The following is a 19,272-nucleotide window of genomic DNA, read 5'->3' as shown; positions in this document are numbered from 1 at the left end:
CCCCAGATATGGTTTCTGTCTGCCACCCCAGGGAAGGGCTCACCAAAGGAACAAAGGCCTCTGACAGCACGTTTGTCCCAGAGAAAGCCCTCGCTCCAGTGCCAATCAGCTCAGTTCTTCCCTGTGTGTCTCTGGCGCCCCTCGAGCTGCCTCCCCTCCAAGCTTAGAGGGAGAGAGTCCGAAAAGTTCATGCACAGGCCCTTTAAGGAGCTGCCTGGGGCTCCAGCCACATCAGCTTCCCTGAGCCTCAGTTCCCGCTGATTTTTCCAGCCAGAAGTTATGGGGATTCTCTTCCTGGCACTGGAACCCTGAGCGGGGCACCTGGTATGGGACGGGGACCCCTCAGTCCTCAGGAAGGACCTTCCCAGCCGAGGTATCCTCCTGATTTTCATCCGCCACACTTGGGTGTGGGACCAGCCCGTTGCGCCACCGCTGCCCCTCCTACCAGTCTGGATGTGGCTGCTGTTTAACCGTAGTTGGACTTCCATTCAGCTTGATTTCAGGCGGTTTTGAATGATGGTTGTTCTGTAGTTTAGTTGTAACTTTGATGTGGTTGTGGGAGGACGCGATACCACGTTTACCTACACCACCATCTTGACCAGAAGTCCTGAATTATTTTTTTGATGTATTGCTGGATCCGATTTGCTAATATGTTGTTAAGGATTTTGGCATCTGTGTTCAGCAGGGATATTGGCCTTTAGTTTCTTTCTTTGTAGTCTCTTTATCCAGATTTGGAATTAGGATTATACTGGCCTCGTAAAATGAGTTTAGAAGACTTCTGTCTCATTAGATTTTTTGGAGTAGTTTGAGGAGAATGGATGTTAGATCTTCTTTGAATGTTCATTAAAACTCCCTGGTGAAGCTGTCCAGTTTTCGTTCGGTTTTGGGAGACTGTGTGTTTCTAGAAATTTGTCCATTTTGCCTAGATTGTCCAATTTGTTGGCGTATAATTATTCGTAGTATGTTTTAATGATCCTTTGTATTTCTGTGGTGTCAGTTGTTACTCTCCTCTTTTGTTTCAGATTTTGTTTATTTGGGTCCTCTCTTTTTGTTTCTTGGTGAGTCTGGCTAAGGGTCCATCAATCTCGTTTATCTTTTCAAAGAACCAGCTCTTAGTTTCATTGATCTTTTGAATTTTTTTTTTTTTTTTTTAGTTTCTATGTTATTTTTTTTCTGCTCTGACCTTTATAGTTTCTTTCCTTCTACTTGCTCTGGGTTTTTTGTTTTGTTTACTTTCTAGTTATTTTAGTTGTAGGGTTAGAAAATCAATTAAGATGTTTCTTGTTTCTTGAGGTAGGCCTGTAGTGCTACAAACTTCCCTCTCACGACTGCTTTCACTGTGTCCCATAGATTTTGTGTGTTGTGTGTTCATTTTCCTTGGTTTCCAGGGAGTTTTTAATTTCTTCCTTGATCTCCTTGGTAACCCACTCATTGTTTAAGAACATGCTATTTGGCCTCCATGTGTTTGAATATTTGTGCATGTTTTTGTTGTAATTGATTTCTAGTTTCTTGCCATTGTGATCTGAGAAGATGCTTGATATGATTTCAATCTTCTTGAATTTGCAGAGACTTTCTTTGTGTTCTAATATGTTGTCTATCTTCAAGAATGTCCTGTGTGCACTTGAGAAGAATGTATATTCTGCAACTTTGGGGTGAAATGTAAATATCAATTAAGTCCAACTGATCTAGTTCATCATTTATGGACTCTGTGCCCTTGTTAATTTTTTGTCTAGAAGATCTGTCCAGTGGTGTCAGTGAGGTGTTAAAGTCACCCACTATTATTGTATTGCTATTCATCTCTCCCTTGAAGTCTTCCAGAAGTTTTTTAAATATATTTTGGTGCTCTGGTATTTGGTGCATATATGTTTACCAGGGTTATATCCTCTTGTTGGATTGATCCCTTTAATTTATATAGTGACCTTCTTTGTCTCTTATTATGGCCCTTGTTTTGAAGTCTGTTTTGTCAGATATGAGTTTTGCTACACCAACTTTTTTTCTGCTTCTTCTTTTCCGTTTGCCTGGAAATTTTTTTTCCTTCTCTTCATTTTCATCCTGTGTGAGTCTTTTGTTGTGACGTGGGTCTCTTGTAGATAGCATATATATGGGTCATGTTTTCTTTTCCAATCAACTACCCTATGTCTTTTGATTGAAACATTTAAGCCATTTACTTTTAAGGTTATTATTGATAGATAGTTATTAATTGCCATTTTTATTTTATGCCTGTATTCCTCTCAATCTCTCTCTCTCTGTTTCTTCTTTTTACAGCAGTCCCTACAGCATTTCTTGCAGTGCTGGTTCGGTGATGGTAAATTCCTTTAGTTTTCTTTTTTAATCTGTGAAGCTCTTTATTTCCCTTTTAATTTTGAATGATAGCCTTGCTGGATAGAGTAGTCTTTGATTCAGACCCTTGCCTTGCATTACTTTGTACACTTCATGCCACTCCCTCTGGCCTGCAGCATGTCTAGTGGGAGCTCCCTTGTAGGTAGTGTTCTGTCTCTCTCTTGCTTCCTTTAAGATTCTTTCTTTGTCTCTAATGTTTGCCATTTTTATTATGATATGTCTAGCTGTGGGTCTTTTAGGGTTCCTCTTATTGGGACTCTCTGTGTTTCTTGTACTTGTGTGACTTTTTCCTTCATCAGTTTAGGAAAGTTTTCTGTCGTTATTTCTTCAAACAGTTCTCTATTCCTTTCTCTGATTCTTCTCCTTCCAGTACCCCTATAATGCAAATGTTGTTACTTTTAGTATTATCTTACAGCTCCCTTAAACTCTCCTCCTGCGTTTTATTTTTATTTTTTTTCCATTTCCTGCTGTATTTGGGTGTTTTTTTCTACCTTGTCTTCTTACTCGCTGATTTGGTCTTCAGCTTCTTCTAATCGACTATTGAATCCTTCTAAGGTTTTTTATAGCAGCTATGTCATTTTCTGTTTCCTCTTGATTACTATTCATACCTTCTGCATCTTTTTTTAAGCTGATATAGTTCCCACTGAGTTCTTTATAATTCTCATTAAGTTGCTTGAGCACCCTTAAAATCATTGCTTTGCATTCTTTATCTGACAAATTGCTTTCTTCCATTTCATTTATTTCCTTTTCTGTTGATTTATCCTTTTCTTTCACTTTGGTGATATTTCTTTGTCTCACGATTTTATCAATCTGGTAATTCTAGGCCCAGTGAGGGATGCTGGAATGTGTAGGCAGATCAGTATGTATCATTTAAGCCTACTCTACCTCCCAGACTGTTTGGTGTGTGTGGCCCCTCTTGTCTGCTGTGGGTCCTGGAGGATTGACAACTAGCAGCTGCTATTGGTCTGTCATGGTAGGCGCTGCTGTGGTGCGCGGGTCTAGCCGGTGTGCTGCTGAGGCACAGGGGTCCAGCTGGTGCTCTGCTGAGGCATGTGGGTCTTACTGGTGCACTGCTGTCGTGTGTGGGTCCCGCTGGTTCTCTGCTAGGGTGCCCTGCTGCCTGGTGAGTGTCAGCTCCTGGTTTGCGCTGTTACTGCTGCTGCTATTGCCAGGAGGTGCTCTCAGCTCCCAATCCTCTGCTGCTGTTGGGGGCTAAGGATGCTCAGCTCCCCAGACTTTGCTGCTGCTCGGGGGAGAGCTCCATTCCAAATCTGCTGCTATAGTTGTCAGGGGCGGGTCTGGGCTGCCTGAGCCTTGCTGCTACTTGGGGTGGGACACTGCTCCTTATCAGCCTCTGCTGATCATGCTGGGGATGGGTATCAGCTGCCAATCTATGCTGCTGCTTCCTGGGAATGGATGTCCACTCCGGAGCCTCTACTTCTGGCAGGTGTCTTGGCTCCCAAGCCTCAGCTGCTGTGGGGGAAGTTACTGGGCTCCCAAGCTGGCACTACTGCTGCTGGGGGTGGTGCTCACCTCTGATCTGGCTGCTGCTGTGGGGGATGGTACTAAGCTCTGATCAGGCTGCTGCTGTGGGGCATGGTGCTCAGCTATTGTGCACTGGTCCATGTTGACACAGTGGGGTCCACTGGTCCAGTGGTACAAAGCACACTGGTGGACTCAGGTCACTCGGCCCTAGCTGCTCCCTCTGTCTCCTCCAAGAGAAGACCAGGGATCATCCAAGATGGCGGAGCCTTCCCACTGTGCATGGAGAAGCGCCCTGACAAGCCTCTTACCATGGTAGCTGGCTGCTCCCTATTCACAGCACAGGAACCCTCTGCCCCACATTTCTGCACTGCTCGAAGTTGCTTGTCCACTCACACTCTCTCACACACTCACCTTCACTCTGGTCCTGCCTATCGCCCTCTTTTCCTGCTGTTTCAGACTCACCACTTTTTTATTTTCATCATTCTGCTAGTGATAACTCAGGGTGGTTTTATTTTGCATTCTCTAATGACTAATGATGTGGAACACCTCTTATACTGTTAGATCATTTATCTACTTCAGGGAAATGTATCTTCATCTCTTTTGCTCATTTTCTAAATGGATTGTTTGTATTTTTAATTTTGAATTTCAAGAATTCTTTGTCAGATGGGTGGTTTGCAAATATTTCCTCCCTCCATGTAGCTTGTCATTTCATCCTCTTAACAGAGTTTTCTTCAAGCAAAAGTTTTTAATTATGATGAAGTAAGTTTATAGGTTTGTTTTTGTTTGTTTGGTTTTTGTGAATTGGGCTTTTGATATCGTATCAAAGAACTCTTCACTATCCAAGTTCTAGTTCCTGAAGATTTTCTCCTATTATCTATGGAAAGTTTTATAGTTTTACATTTTCCTTATAAATTTGTGGTCCATTTTGAGTTCATTTATGTGAAAAGCATGACGTTTAGGTTGAGGTTTATTTTTATGCCTAGGGACATGAGCATAGTTCTTTCTATTTTAAGTTCCAGAATTACCCATAGAGTAATGCAGAGTATGGTTTTGTGGTATTGTACAGTTGATCCTTGATCAATATGGGTTTGAACTTGACAGATTCGCTAATATGCAGGTTTTTTTCCCAATAAGTACATTGGAAAATATTTTTGAGATTTTCTTACTACCATGAAGTAATTGTATCGATCACACTAGACCACCATAAAGCAATCATATCGATCACACTAGACCACCATAAAGCAATCATATTGCTGCTTCTTCATTATCAATGCCTGAATTGTTACACATATAAATAAATATGAATGCCTTTTTCACATTATCTTTTCATTTTTAAGGTCTAGTGTTAGTAATACATAGAACATCTACAGTGTTTTGTATCACATAAGACAATATTGATGTAGGTGCTGACAGATGATTCGTCTTATAAACAGACAGCATAAACTTACAGTATCAATGAATACAATAGAGCGCTGAAAATGTATTTTCTCACATGATTTTCTTAAAAACATTTTCTTTCCTCTAGCTTATTTTATTTTAATAATATAGTACATAATACATAGAACATACAATATAGGTGTTACACAACTGTTCATGTTATTAGTAAGGCTTACTATCAATAGTAGGCTATTAGTAGTTAAGTTCTGGGGGAGTCAAAAGTTATGTGCAGTTTTGGACTGCCGGGATTAGTGCTCCTAACCCTTAGTCACTCAATGAATGGCATAACCTACGTGTCTTGTATGATATTTATGCAAAAAAATATATATTTACTATTGATATTATCATTTTGCTATTTGTGAGAGATTTTTTAACACAAATCTCAGAATCATCATTATTAAACATTATTTCTCAACTTATAAAATGATTTATACTAGCAGCAATTAACTGTGGATGGTGGCATTGTGGATTACTTCTGCTTTTATACATTTTTATGGTTTTTAAGATTTTTATGCACATTGTCAAGAAGGTATCACAATTTTTTAAATGTTGTTTGCTGGGTTTGACGTAATTTGGGAATGGGGGGCTCTTGTGTATTTTATTGGGTAAGATCAGGTTTAGAAAGAGTATTCTTGCCTTGGCTGATTTGGCTCAGTGGGAAGAGCATCGGCCGAGGGACTGAAGGGTCTCGGGTTCGATTTCAAGTCAAGGGTATGTATCTGGATTGTGGGTTCAATCACCAACCCTGGTCAGGGCACCTGCGGGAGGCAACCAATCAATGTTTCTCTCTCTCCCTCTCCCTCCGTCCCTCCCTCCCTCCCTCCTTTCCACTCTATCTAAACATCAATGGAAAAATATCCTTGAGTGAGAATTAACAAAAAATAAATAAATAAACTCATATTTTTTTTTAAAAAAAGAGTATTCTTTCTGGCTCACATTATCTTCTAAGCTGCAAGATACCTTTTTTTTTTTTTTCCTTTGTGCCCTAAAACATGGGGTTAAGGGTTTTTTTTCTTCCTATACTTTTATTCTTTTATACACCATCTGGCTTGTATAACATCAAAATGAAGCATGACAGAGAAATCAGTGAGTCATCTTGGCATCGATTTAGTCTATTCTCAGGTATCAGAAAAGCCAGGAACTGTGAACTGAAGACTTCATCTTGTATCAGATTTTCTTAATTGTCTCTCTCACACTTGCCCATAGCTCATGCTTGCTAGAACTCTCTAAAGACAGGCAACACTCTCGGCCGGAAAGAAAAGTCTTTACTGAGATAAAGAATATGGGGGCAGGGAGGGGTACACAGGACCTCACTAAATATGAGAAAAGGAGCAGTTATTTCTAATCCAAGCCTTTGGAACTACTGTGTGGCTGAGGATGGCTGTTCCCACCTAAAGATGCTACTTGTCTGGTCCAATTATGTGGCCTTTTGCAGAAAACTTCAGGAAACTTTGTAGAGGCCAGGATCCAGCTGCCTTCAAAAGATGTTTCCAGTTGCTTTCCCATAAAACAGCAGGGGGAATCTGCCATTTAGAATGTAACATTCTTTCTTGAAAGTCAATTTTTCTAGAAGCCAGTGTGTTTTGAGATTATAAAAGACAATTTAAAATCAATTAAGATTATCATTTGATATGTCATGTGATTAGCTTTCTTGAAAAATGACTTTCAAAAGATTTGTAACTATTAAATCTTATTCATAGGATTTCCGTATGGGTCCTTAAGATTCCTACAAAGGCTAATGGGGTCATGCTTGTGTATCAGAGGAGAAAATTTGACTTAAATGACTTAGGGTAAACGTGAAATATAATTACACTAGAAAATAGCCCCTGTTAACCTGAATTTCATGGTGTCGAGTCTGTTGTCCAAGTACATTAAGGTAGGATCTTGGTATCTATCACACAGCTTGGTCTTATTTGCTCAGATACCACTCTTTGGTTCAAGAAACCAAGATAAAACAGGCTTTTAAAAAATCATGGGAACAGGCTGCCATCTATGTTTGTTGTTGAGAATGAGGTATGTGTTTTCCTCCAGGCAAAGAACTTTTTCCGTTTTCACTATTCAGTTCTTATTTTTGTTCCTGCTGCTCATCTGGGTCCCCTTGTAGAAACAGCTCTGTGCTAGTCAATGGCATTTCTCAGCAGTGGGCAGACAGTGCTAATTAGGCTCTGATAGGGCTTTTATGGCACTGCAGAGTGTGGGAGGCATCACTCTACTGAACTCCACTCTGGAACCTGGGGCCCAGCACCATACCACTGCCCATCTGTCCCACCATGGCTGCCTGGTTTAGCAAAACATGAGAGCAGGATAACTGCGTTTCTATCTCACAGCCAAGATCATGATGACTGACTCATACAGTGTATTGAACTATAAATCAAATGGCTTGTTCTCCTGCAGAAAGATGGCTGGTCCTCACCAGAGTTTGTTTAATAGCTTTACCAAGGTGTAATTCACATACCATCCAATTCATCCATTTAAGTGTATAATTCAGTAGCTTTTAGTATATTCAGAGTCAACGCAATTAACTTTAGAACCCAAAAAAGGAAACCGCACACCCACTAGTCAACCAGACCTAGGCTTTTATCAGTCTACTTTCTGCCTCTGTGTATTTGCCTGTTCTGCACATTTCCTATAGAGGAAATCCTATACTATGTGGTCTTTTGTGGCTGACCTCTTTCATTCAGCATATTTTCAAGGTTCACCCGCATTGTAGCATATGTTAGGGCCACACAGGGAACCACCAGGGTCTATCAGAAGCTGGGGGAGGGGGTACACCTGGCCAGAGCCTTAATTGTAATTTCCATGGGGAGGAAAGGCTGAGACGGGTTTAGGGATTAGGACTGGCTCCAGTGAATAATTTCAGCTGAATCTGTGACACAGGGACCTTGGGTGATTAATGATTAAGGCAGATGGATAGTGACTCTGAGTGAGAGGTCCATAAAGGAAGTGGTTGTGGGTATGGGCTCTGGATTGGTTGGTTTGCATGTGAAAGGAGCTCTTGTAGGTGAGTCCTGACTATCTATAGGGACTGGCTACCCCTAGCAGTCCTTCCAGGTAAGCTAGGCCTCAGATGTCAGACCATCAAAAATACAGAATAAAATAACGTGATTCATACACCTGGTCTGTGGCAGAGGTACTGATTCATGTCTTGATCAAGCAATTATTTCCAAGGCTGCATATGTTACAGAAAGATTTGATTGGTGGTTGTGTATCTCTTATTTTAAAAGTCTTAAGTAGCTTGAGTGGTGTGGTGGTTAGACTGCTGCAGAGGGAAAAGAATAATTTATCTCAGTAGGTCACATTGCCACCAAAAGACATCATTAAATTTCTGTAAGATGTGCCCCCAAATAAAAGACCAACTCAGATACTTTTTGGAAGTGTGTGTATAATGAATTATAAAGAAAATCAAAGAATATCAGTACTCTGTGGTGTGTGTTTGAGCAAATACAGGCGTTCTAAAATATAATAACTTCTCATTTAACACTTAATATAATCAGTCCTCATTCGCAGATCCTGTATTTATGAATTCACTTATTTTCTAGCATGTATTTGTAACCCCTAAATTGATACTTAGTGGGGTTTTTGTTGCCTTTCGCAGACTTGCAGAACAACCAAAAAATTGAGTGGACCAATATGCACATTCCCAGCAAAGATGGAACATGGCAAAAATTTTCCTCCTTGTTGCAGTCATGCTGTAAACAAGTGCCCTTTTTGCCGTGTATTTAATGCATTTTTTCTCCTCAATTTTGTACTCTTGTTATATGATCTCACTGTTTAAAATAGTCCCAAGAGCGGTGCTGTCTAGTGTTCCTGAGTACAAGAAGGCTGCAGTGTGCCTTGCACAGAAATTCATGTGACAGACACACTCAAGCCTAGTTGAGCCAGGCTACTTGGTTAATTTATTCTCAGGGTGAAAGCCATATTGGAAAGTTTTGCTCCAAGACCATGCTGTCAGCATTAATTAATTAATGCTGCTGTCAGCATTAAAAAGAAATCTGTTCAGTGACCTTCTTGACCTGGCTCCTAGTTCCCCAATTCATCCACCCATCAAGGTTTCTCTCTGTTACATGAAGAAAGTAGCTAGAACTCTGGTCTCAGCAGCAGGAAGACGGTCACCCTTGGGGTGGGCACAGGGCCGGCCTTAGAGGAAACTGTACTTTTTTCAGGAGCTTTACTGGGGAGAAGTGTTCAGCATGCTGAGTGAATTTTAATTTTGGTGAAAATTTAGGGAGGTTGGTAGTGTGCAGGTAGGCACATGTCCAAGAGAACATTTGTGGTAGAGCAGTAATGAAAAAGCTAGTAAACTGCAACTTCAATGCTAAGTGGTGTGACACTGTGTTGCACACACAGAAAGCATACTATCCAAGCAACTCATTCTTTTTTTTTGGTTAATCCTCACCCGGGGATATTTTTTCCATTGATTTTTTTACATTGAGTGGAAGGGAGGGAGGGATAGAGAGAGACAGACATCACTGTGAGAGAGACATATTGATTGGTTACCTCCTGTACAACCCTGACCAGGGCCAGGGATGGAATCTGCAACCTAGGTATGTGCCCTTTATTGGGAATCAAACCTGATACTCTTTGGTCTGCAGGCCGATACTCTAACCCAAGCTGGCCAGGGCTCAGCTACTCATTCTTTAAAGCAGCTCAGCATGGTGAGTATGCCATCTGCGCAGTGACCCACTCCCCCGAATATTGCAACATCATGATCCTAAGTGGCTACAATCGTTATAGTATACCAAGGTGATGAAGCTGTCACTCATATACAAACTACCATTTACAAAGGCAAAAATCATAAAATGGAGGCCTTTATGGTCCAGAGCAGGCATTTCCTGCCATTTCTGCACCACATTAAACCCCACCCAGGCTATTATGACCTTATGGTACAAATACGAGACAGATCTTGAAATTCATCCATTGCCTAGCATCCTGTTATGACTGAAACTTTGTTCCTGTGGTCCCAGGTCCTGCCTGAAGTGGGATGGATTCTACTTTAATCAATTAGTCAGTCCATAGAAGAAAAACACTCTCTAAGAATCACCAGTTCCAGAGGTTGTTCAAGGGTCAACTGTATTTATTTATTCTGATTACTGTCATGTTCCCCAATAGAATGGAGAATAGTGCCTCCCACAAAACAGGCAAAGGAATAATTTTTTCATGTAATTTTATTTAGCTATAAAAAGAAAGGACATTCTAACACCCACTACAACATTGATGAACCTTGAGGACATTACACCTAGTGAAATAAGGCAATCACAAAAGGACAGATATTGTAGGATTCTACTCATATGAGGTTCCTAGAGAAGCAATTTTCAACATGTGCCACAAGAATTTTTAAAACATAAAATACCTGACTATTTAGTCAGGTGCACTGACTAAATAAAATGACAATAGCTAATACAATAATACCCATCTTGTGTGAATGAATCAAAATTATATCTTTTTTTTTTTTTTTTATCAAATCAGCAAAATATATATTTTTTCGTGTGCCACAGAATTTTAGTAGTTTATGTGTGACATGAGATGAAAAAGGTTGAAAATCTCTATCCTGGGGGAGGCAGATGGCAGATGGTGGGAGCCAGGGGATGGGGGAGGGGGATACAAAGTTTAATGGGAACAGAATTTCAGTATGAAAAGTTGAAAAAGTTCTGGAGGTGAACAGTGGGGATGATTGTACGACAGTGTACTAATACCAGTGAACTGTACTTGTATATATTTTATTACTATTAAAAAAATAATTGTTTCTTTGGCGTGGTGGAATGCTTCTGTATTGTGACTGTGGTGTTGGTTACTTAAATCTATACATGGGATAAAATTTCATAGAACTATATATACTACCTTTCCCCCACAAGAGTACATGTAACAACTGGCAAAAATCTAAATAAGGTCTATCCTCCAGTTAATAATTGTACCAATATTCAGTGTCCTGGTTTTGACAATGGATTACAGTTACATTAGATATTATCACTGGGAAACACTCAGTGGTAAGTACACAGGGACTCTACTTTGCAACTTTTTATGACTCTTAAATTATTTCAAAATAAAAAGTTACAGTCAGTTCTCATTATTCACAGTGGCGATGTTCTATAAAGTCACAGTGGACAATAAATTAGGGAATACTGAACCACTGCTCATACAAGAAATACAGGGTTAAGGTCCTGGCTACACTTTCTCAACAACCAATCAATACATCACCTTGTGTTACATGTGTTTCTGTTAAATGACACCTTATTTAATACACATTGTCAATCTATTAACACTAAACTCATGTCTAATAGCACTGTAACTCTTGTCTGAGGGGTGTGTGTCTGTCACATGAATTTCTGTGCAAGGCACACTGCAGCCTTCTTGTACTCAGGAACACTAGACAGCACCGCTCTTGGGACTATTTTAAACAGTGAGATCATATAACAAGAGTACAAAATTGAGGAGAAAAAATGCATTAAATACACGGCAAAAAGGGCACTTGTTTACAGCATGACTGCAACAAGGAGGAAAATTTTTGCCATGTTCCATCTTTGCTGGGAATGTGCATATTGGTCCACTCAATTTTTTGGTTGTTCTGCAAGTCTGCGAAAGGCAACAAAAACCCCACTAAGTATCAATTTAGGGGTTACAAATACATGCTAGAAAATAAGTGAATTCATAAATACAGGATCTGCGAATGAGGACTGATTATATTAAGTGTTAAATGAGAAGTTATTATATTTTAGAACGCCTGTATTTGCTCAAACACACACCACAGAGTACTGATATTCTTTGATTTTCTTTATAATTCATTATACACACACTTCCAAAAAGTATCTGAGTTGGTCTTTTATTTGGGGGCACATCTTACAGAAATTTAATGATGTCTTTTGGTGGCAATGTGACCTACTGAGATAAATTATTCTTTTCCCTCTGCAGCAGTCTAACCACCACACCACTCAAGCTACTTAAGACTTTTAAAATAAGAGATACACAACCACCAATCAAATCTTTCTGTAACATATGCAGCCTTGGAAATAATTGCTTGATCAAGACATGAATCAGTACCTCTGCCACAGACCAGGTGTATGAATCACGTTATTTTATTCTGTATTTTTGATGGTCTGACATCTGAGGCCTAGCTTACCTGGAAGGACTGCTAGGGGTAGCCAGTCCCTATAGATAGTCAGGACTCACCTACAAGAGCTCCTTTCACATGCAAAACAACCAATCCAGAGCCCATACCCACAACCACTTCCTTTATGGACCTCTCACTCAGAGTCACTATCCATCTGCCTTAATCATTAATCACCCAAGGTCCCTGTGTCACAGATTCAGCTGAAATTATTCACTGGAGCCGATCCTAATCAGCCTAATTAATGATAGCTTGGTTTTCAAAGAGTTGCATCTTTCTATCAGTGGGAAAAGTAATCACAGGGTATGTGCTTCCTAATAGCTCAGCTCTTAAATTAATGAACAGATTAGAGTAGACAACCCTTTGTTTGCATCCCCCATTGCATGTTAGGTTGGTTTACAACCACCATATGAAATAGGATCAGAGCCTACGATTCATTTTGGTGGTTGGATTCTACTAGAGTTCTTAGGAACCATAGTGCATGCCACTAACACCACACCCTGTAGTCTCTGAGCGTGTGTGTGTGTGTGTGTGTGTGTGTGTGTGTGTGTGTGTGAATGATGTCAGCCCAAGGCACACCAAGCACAGAGCTCCCTATTTCGTGATCTTAGCTTCTTTGCAGTGAACAGAACTGCTCTCTGCTTTTGACTCCCTGCTAAGATGAAAGAGGTGTCAGGATGCTTTGTTGCTATTATTTTACCAAAGGAAAAAATACATTGTGATTTGCACCCTAAACGGTCACAGTAGGGACCAATTTCCTGTCCTCCAGAGCAGCTGCTTTAGCCAATGAGGTAAGAGCAGATGCAGCTTCACATTTCTAGAAGGATCCCACGGAGGCATAAAACAGCACACAGCCAGAGTCTGGGAGCTCCAACAGAGAACATGGGGAGCACGCATTCCAATGGCAGCAACAGAGGCAGTGCGCTGCACCACCCTGATCTGTCCTTCTGTGGCTCCTTTCCTAAGAAATGGGACGAGAATGTCTTTCTAGATAATGAGCTTCTGACCTCCAAGATCCTGTCAGTGTTGCGGCCACAGTCAGAGCAGGGCTTCAGGATGGGCCACCTCCGATACCCTACCCACTTTCTCAGCACCAACTCTGTATTTGCTTCTGTAACAGCATCCCTGAAGGAGCACCCTAGGGCCACCCTCTTGTCTGATGGCAGCCTGCCTCCATCCAGGAATGTCGGCATGACAGTCTTGCAAAAGGGGGGTCCACAGCCAGCACCCAGTCCAGTGGGAACAGGGACAAGACTCGGGTAAGCTGGGTCCTCTCTGCCGTCAGGTGCAGATGAAGGGAGGGAGCTCAGGGTATGGTATTCCATGGGGACACTGCTTACAGGCTCTCTGAAAGGAGATCCTTGGGTGTATGAATCTACTTGTGAGCCCCCAACCAAGTGGCAAATTTCCCATTAACACTTGTTTTAGAGTAATTCCTTTTTCTTTTTTAAAATGTTTTGTTTTTTACTTCATGCCCTTGAAGGACCCTTGCCCAGGGTCCCTTTCTTTATTCAAGACAAGGCTAAGAGTCACTGAGGTTGCTGCGGAGGCTATATCCCGTTATTTATGCCCTAACACAGTGTTTCAAGGACTCCAAAGTGGTTCACTTAATATTGCTTTCAGCAGAGTTCAGCGAGAAAACCTAATGCTAAAAAAAATGTTATCGTGGTGATCCTTGTATGAGTGGTGGAGAAAGGAGCTGATTATCTTTTTCCTCTGAAAGGATTCTCCTTCCACCTTCCAATGAGTGAGGCTTTGTCCACCTAACTCTTGGTTGAAGGAATTTGGGGGGTCTCCAGTGGTCAGTAAAGGAAGGATACAATTAACTCACACTTTGACTATGTCTTAACATTGAGGTTTATTATCATGGGAGAAGTCCTGATACTGTGTTGACAGATAGTCTTCTAATTTTCAAAAGTGATTTGTTAAGGCATATATTGAAATCCAGCCCTGGTAGTTTTGCTCACTGGTTAGAGTGTCAGCCCAAGGACCAAAGGGTCACGGGTTTGATTCCTGGTCTAGGGCACATGCCCGGGTTGCAGGTTCGGTCCCCGGCCCAATCGGGGTCGTGCGGGAGGCAACCAATTGATGTGTCTCTCTCACATTGATTTCTCTCTCTCTCTCTCTCTCTCTCTCTCTCTCTCTCTCTCTCTCTCTCTCTCTCTTCCTCCCTTACACTCTATCTAAAAAATCAGTGGAAAAATATCCTCGGGTGAGGATTAACAAAAAAAAAAAAAAATTCATAAAGTTCTCAAATAGTATTTAAGTGAATTGCTTAGTAGTCTAATTTGCCTTTATAGAATGGGATGTGTGTGTTTAATTCAATATTTTGAAATAATTGTTTTTTTATGATTTTTATTTAGAACAGTCACAGAAGAGATGGATGAAGCTGACTCTGTAGTTTTGAAATTTAAGCAGGCAGCTGATGACTCCCTTTCACTTACGTCTTCAAATGCTGAGTCCATTTTTGTAGAAGGTACAGTCATCCTGGTTCCTTCACCAGTGACACGTGGTCTGCATCCACCCTGGGAAGTGCTAGGACCCACATCAGTTTGTTCACGGGATGAAGACTAGGGTACCCTGAGCCAGCCAGGCTGAGAGCCCTGAGCAGTGGCCTCTTGCTCTTCCCCCAGACCCCTACACTGCTTCACTGAAGAGTGAAATAGAATTGGACACCCATGAGTTTGAGGCTGAGTCCTGGAGCCTGTCTGTGGAACCAGCGTATGCAAAGGAACAAAAGAAGGAGGTAGTGAAGAGACAGGATGTTCTTTATGGTAAGAAATCCTATGCTCCCATAGTGGCACACCACTTCCTTCTTTTCTTTCCTTTTTTCTTTTTTTTCAAATTTTTCCACCTGGGAGTCTGGGTTCCATTGCTGATGCCCTCTGAGACTGTGTCACCTACTCCTTGCCCTCTCCCAGGACAGCCCTACCTTTTGAGCCAGGGAAGAGGTGGTCAGGAACTCCCCAAGAACGAGGATAGCTGAATGCTGAGGCCTGCCTCATCCTTATCTTGTTGGTGACCCTGAGAGAGAAAACAGGCCTGAGCGTGGCTGTGATTGGGATATTTGGGAGTCATGTCCCTTTCTCCCCGTGTGGCTGTAGCACCAGCTTCATGGTAGCCATCCCTTCCCACTGGCTATTGGAAATCCTGGCCTTGGGCCACTGTCGTGAGATGGGATATTGCAGGTTACAATGAAAATCCTAGCTCCTAGACACAGAGCGCATCCACAAGCGGGGGCTGTGCTGGGTGCCCCATGTACTTCCCTCTAGGACCCTCTCATCAGGGTGACAAAGGCCCATGGTAATGCACTGGAACCCGAGGCATTTGTTTTCTCAAAGCTATTACTTGTTCTTTTTTTTTTTTTTTTTTTTTTAGTCCTCAACTGAGGATATGTTTATTGACTTTTTAGAAACATCATTTGGTTGCCTCTTGCACGCACCTCAACCAGGGACTGAACCCACAACCTAGGTATGTGCCCTTACCAGGAATCGAACACACAACCTTTCAGTGTACAGGACAATGCTCCAACCAACTGAGCCACACCAGCCAGGGCTCTTACTTGTTCTTCTTATGATCCTCTCTTCATGGGAACCATCCCCCAAGAATGACAGTGTTGTGTCACCTGAGGAGGAATTTTCTTGTCCCTCATTGGCATTCTGACAGGAAATTTTGGCATTTCTAAAATGGTGGTCTACTGGTACCAACTTCCACATTTCACTGAGCTCCCTGCCCAGGCCAGAGTAAGGTGGGGTGTGGATGTGGAGGAAAACCTTAGTGGATGCTTCCCTTCAGGGTCCCAGAGATCCTGCAGAGAGAGATGGAAGGACCAGGCTAGATACTTCGATCTGGGCAGCTGGGCAAGCACAGACTGTTTCCAATCCTCCGGTCCCTCCCTGGGCACCTGGAGCTTTGGTTTTGTTTCTAACAGCTTTAAGGCCTTGACTTGAATGTGAGAAAAACTCCAACACAAAACCTGATCTTTATTTGTCTTTTGCAATGAATTAAAATCTCACTTGCCCTGGCCAGGTGGCTTAGTTGGTTGGAGCGTTGACCTATATACCAAAAAGGGTTACAGGTTCAATTCCTGGTCGGGCACATACTTAGGTTTCGGGTTCAGTTTCCTATCAAGCAGGTGCAGGAGACAACCAATCAATGTTTCTCTCTCACATCGATGTTTTTCTCCCCCTTCCTCTCTCTCTAAAAAAAAATCAATAAAAACATATCCTCAGGTGAGGATTTTAAGAAATCTCACTTGAGCTCTTCTTTTGCATCAGTTAAGAGTTATAGTCTGAGTTTGGCCACTGACGTACACAAATGTGTCAGTTTTACACCCCAAGGAGTGGTATTTATCCAAACACTCTTTTGGCTTAAAATAGCTTTGAAATGTCTTTGTTTGACTCTAGGCACAAAACCCTTCTGTGAATTTAAGGTCCCATTGCAAATCCTGGGCCCTCTCTCTTTATGTCACTCCACCCCTCACTGCTCCCTTGAGCCAAGACCCCTGCAGCACTGGGGTGGGAAGCCTGTCCCCTGGACAGTAAGGCCACAAGAATGAGGACTTCGGTGAAGAACTGAGAAATCAGCCAGGTGCATGGTGGGCGGGTAGTACACAGGAGTGCCCCCATGGGACATAAGAGGAACAAAGCCTTGCCCTGGCCAGTTTTTCTCAGTAGTTAGAGCATTGGCCCATGGACTGAAGAGCCCTAGGGTTCGATTCCTGGACAAGGGTACGTACCTCAGTTGCAGGTTTGATCCCCAGCCCCAGTCAGGTCATGCGGTGGTAGGCAACCAATCAATATGTCTCTCTCACATGGATGATTTTCTCTCTCGCTCTCTCTCTCGCTCTCTCTCTCTCTCTTTCTCCCCCCTCCTCCCTCCCTCCCTCACTCCCTTCCTCCCTCTCATTCTATCTGGGGGGGGCGGGGGGAATCAATGAAGAGAGGATTTAAAAAAGAGAGAAAATAAAAATAATAAAATAAAAAGCACTATAAAACAATAAATAAATAATGAAAAAGAGAGAGGGGGGGAACAAAGCCAGAGTATGCTCCCTACTGTGGTAAGTCCTGTCATCTGTGTTCCTATAGAGCTGATACAGACAGAGGTGCACCACGTGCGGACACTCAAGATCATGCTGAAGGTCTACTCCAGGGCCCTGCAGGAGGAGCTGCAGTTCAGCAGCAAGGCCATCAACCGCCTCTTCCCATGCACAGAAGACCTGCTTGAGATGCATGGCCACTTTCTCTCTCGGCTGAAGGAACGCCGCCAGGAGTCCCTGGAAGAGGGCAGTGACCGGAATTACATCATCCAGAAAATTGGGGACGTCCTGTTACAGCAGGTGAGTAAGGCGAGGACAAGCCCTCACCCCAGCTCTATTCCTCCCAATAACAAAAACATGGCTCACTACAATATTGTAATTCATAAGAAATATACATTTGGTCTTCATCCACACTTCCTGGCTCACAGCTCCCAAAACCCTTGGAATTTTCTAAGTTGAAGAGAGCATAAAGGTGTCTTTGGTTATGTGAATGAGGTTACTTTTAGAAAGAACCTAAGGATAGGAGCTGATTGCCAGGGGACCCAAGCATGTGATTAGAGGGTTGAAACTGTCGCCCCACCCCCAACCTTGGGTGGGAAGAGGGGCTGGAGGTTGAATCAATTGATAGTGGTCAATGAATTCATCAATAGTGCCTGTGTAGTGAAACCTCCACAAAAACTCAATATGGTTCGGAGAGCTTCCACATTGTGAACACATGGAGATTTGGGGAGAGTGGTCCCTGGGCAGGTCATGGAAGCTCTGTGCCCTTTTCCCATACCTGTCCCTATGCATTTCTTCCATCTGGCTGTTCCAGAGTTATATCCTTTATAACAAACCAGTGATCTAGTAAGTAACATGTCTCTCTGAGTTCTGTGAGCCGCTCTAGCAAATTTATCTAACCTGAGAAGGGGGTGGTGGGAACTTCTGATATATAACTAGTCAGGAGCTCAGGTGACAACTGGTGTCTTGGGGGGGGGCACTTTTGTGGGACTGAACCCTTAACTATAGAATCTGATGTTGTCTCCAGGTAGATAGTGTCAGACCCTGCTATTGTCTGGGAATAATTGATGTGGGGGAACCACCCCCACATTGGAATTGGGTCCAGGAACCCTTTCCCCCCATTGGTTGGTCTAACTGTACGTGCAGCTAATGGTCTAAAACCACAGGCACCTAAATAGCAGCACACTGTCCATTATTGCATTCTGGGCTTTTCTTTAGTTGATTGGCTGGTCTTTATTTTTTTTCTTGGTGGCTGTGTTTTTGGCTGTTAGAAGCATATCGATGAACCAATGCCATTCATGGAAGGGGTGCTGACCCTGAATTGGCTTCTAGGTCAACCTCTGAATTTTGGCCAATATTGACAGAGGATCTTGTAACGCCTCGTCTGACCTCAGAGTGCTCCAAGATTTCTGAGTCGGCTCATTAGAAGTAATTAGAAGAATACCCCTTTTGCTTTAAAATTTTTCTAACATTCTTTAGCTTAAATTCATTTTTCCTTCCAGATTTCAGGAAGTTGTTAACAGCACCTGTGATAGCATAAAGCCCATGAGCAGAAAGTCTTCTTATTTTACCTTTATTGTACCTTGCCATGACATATTCGTAATGAAGCATTTCTATGTTTGAATGTGTGTTAGAAAAGAAAGTGAAATTGGCCCTGGCCGGTTTGGCTCAGCGGTTAGACCATCGGCCGGTGGTCCTGAGAGACCCGGGTTCAGTTCCCGCTAAGGGCGCATACATACCTCGGTTGCAGTTTGTCCCTAGTCCTGGTTGGTCGTGTGGGTGGTGGCCACTCAATGTGTCCCTTTCACATCGATGTTTCTCTCTCTCTCTCTCTTCCTCTCTCTCCCTCCCACTCTATCTGAACAAAAAA

General features: G+C 42.4%; 1 protein-coding gene across 3 annotated transcripts in view; it reads left to right on the top strand.

Annotated features, from left to right (window-relative positions):
• ARHGEF18 (Rho/Rac guanine nucleotide exchange factor 18) overlaps positions 1-19,272 on the top strand; it is a 75,331-nt gene that overhangs the window by 37,503 nt on the left and 18,556 nt on the right. For 2 of the 3 annotated variants that reach the window (XM_036240664.1, XM_036240665.1), the window contains exons 2-5: positions 13,485-13,623; positions 14,728-14,840; positions 14,998-15,138; positions 17,452-17,702. In XM_036240664.1, the coding sequence (XP_036096557.1) occupies positions 13,556-13,623; positions 14,728-14,840; positions 14,998-15,138; positions 17,452-17,702 (573 nt within the window). In that variant the 5' untranslated portion in view covers positions 13,485-13,555. Of the gene's footprint in view, positions 1-13,246; positions 13,624-14,727; positions 14,841-14,997; positions 15,139-17,451; positions 17,703-19,272 lie in introns of those variants that run through there. The other variant, XM_036240663.1, reaches the window with a different exon arrangement.

The sequence above is a fragment of the Molossus molossus genome, unplaced genomic scaffold (assembly GCF_014108415.1).
Source record: "Molossus molossus isolate mMolMol1 unplaced genomic scaffold, mMolMol1.p scaffold_m16_p_4, whole genome shotgun sequence".
Classification (NCBI taxonomy): domain Eukaryota; kingdom Metazoa; phylum Chordata; class Mammalia; order Chiroptera; family Molossidae; genus Molossus; species Molossus molossus.
Note: the sequence above shows the minus strand (reverse complement) of the source record. Positions and strands in the feature narration are given on the sequence as shown.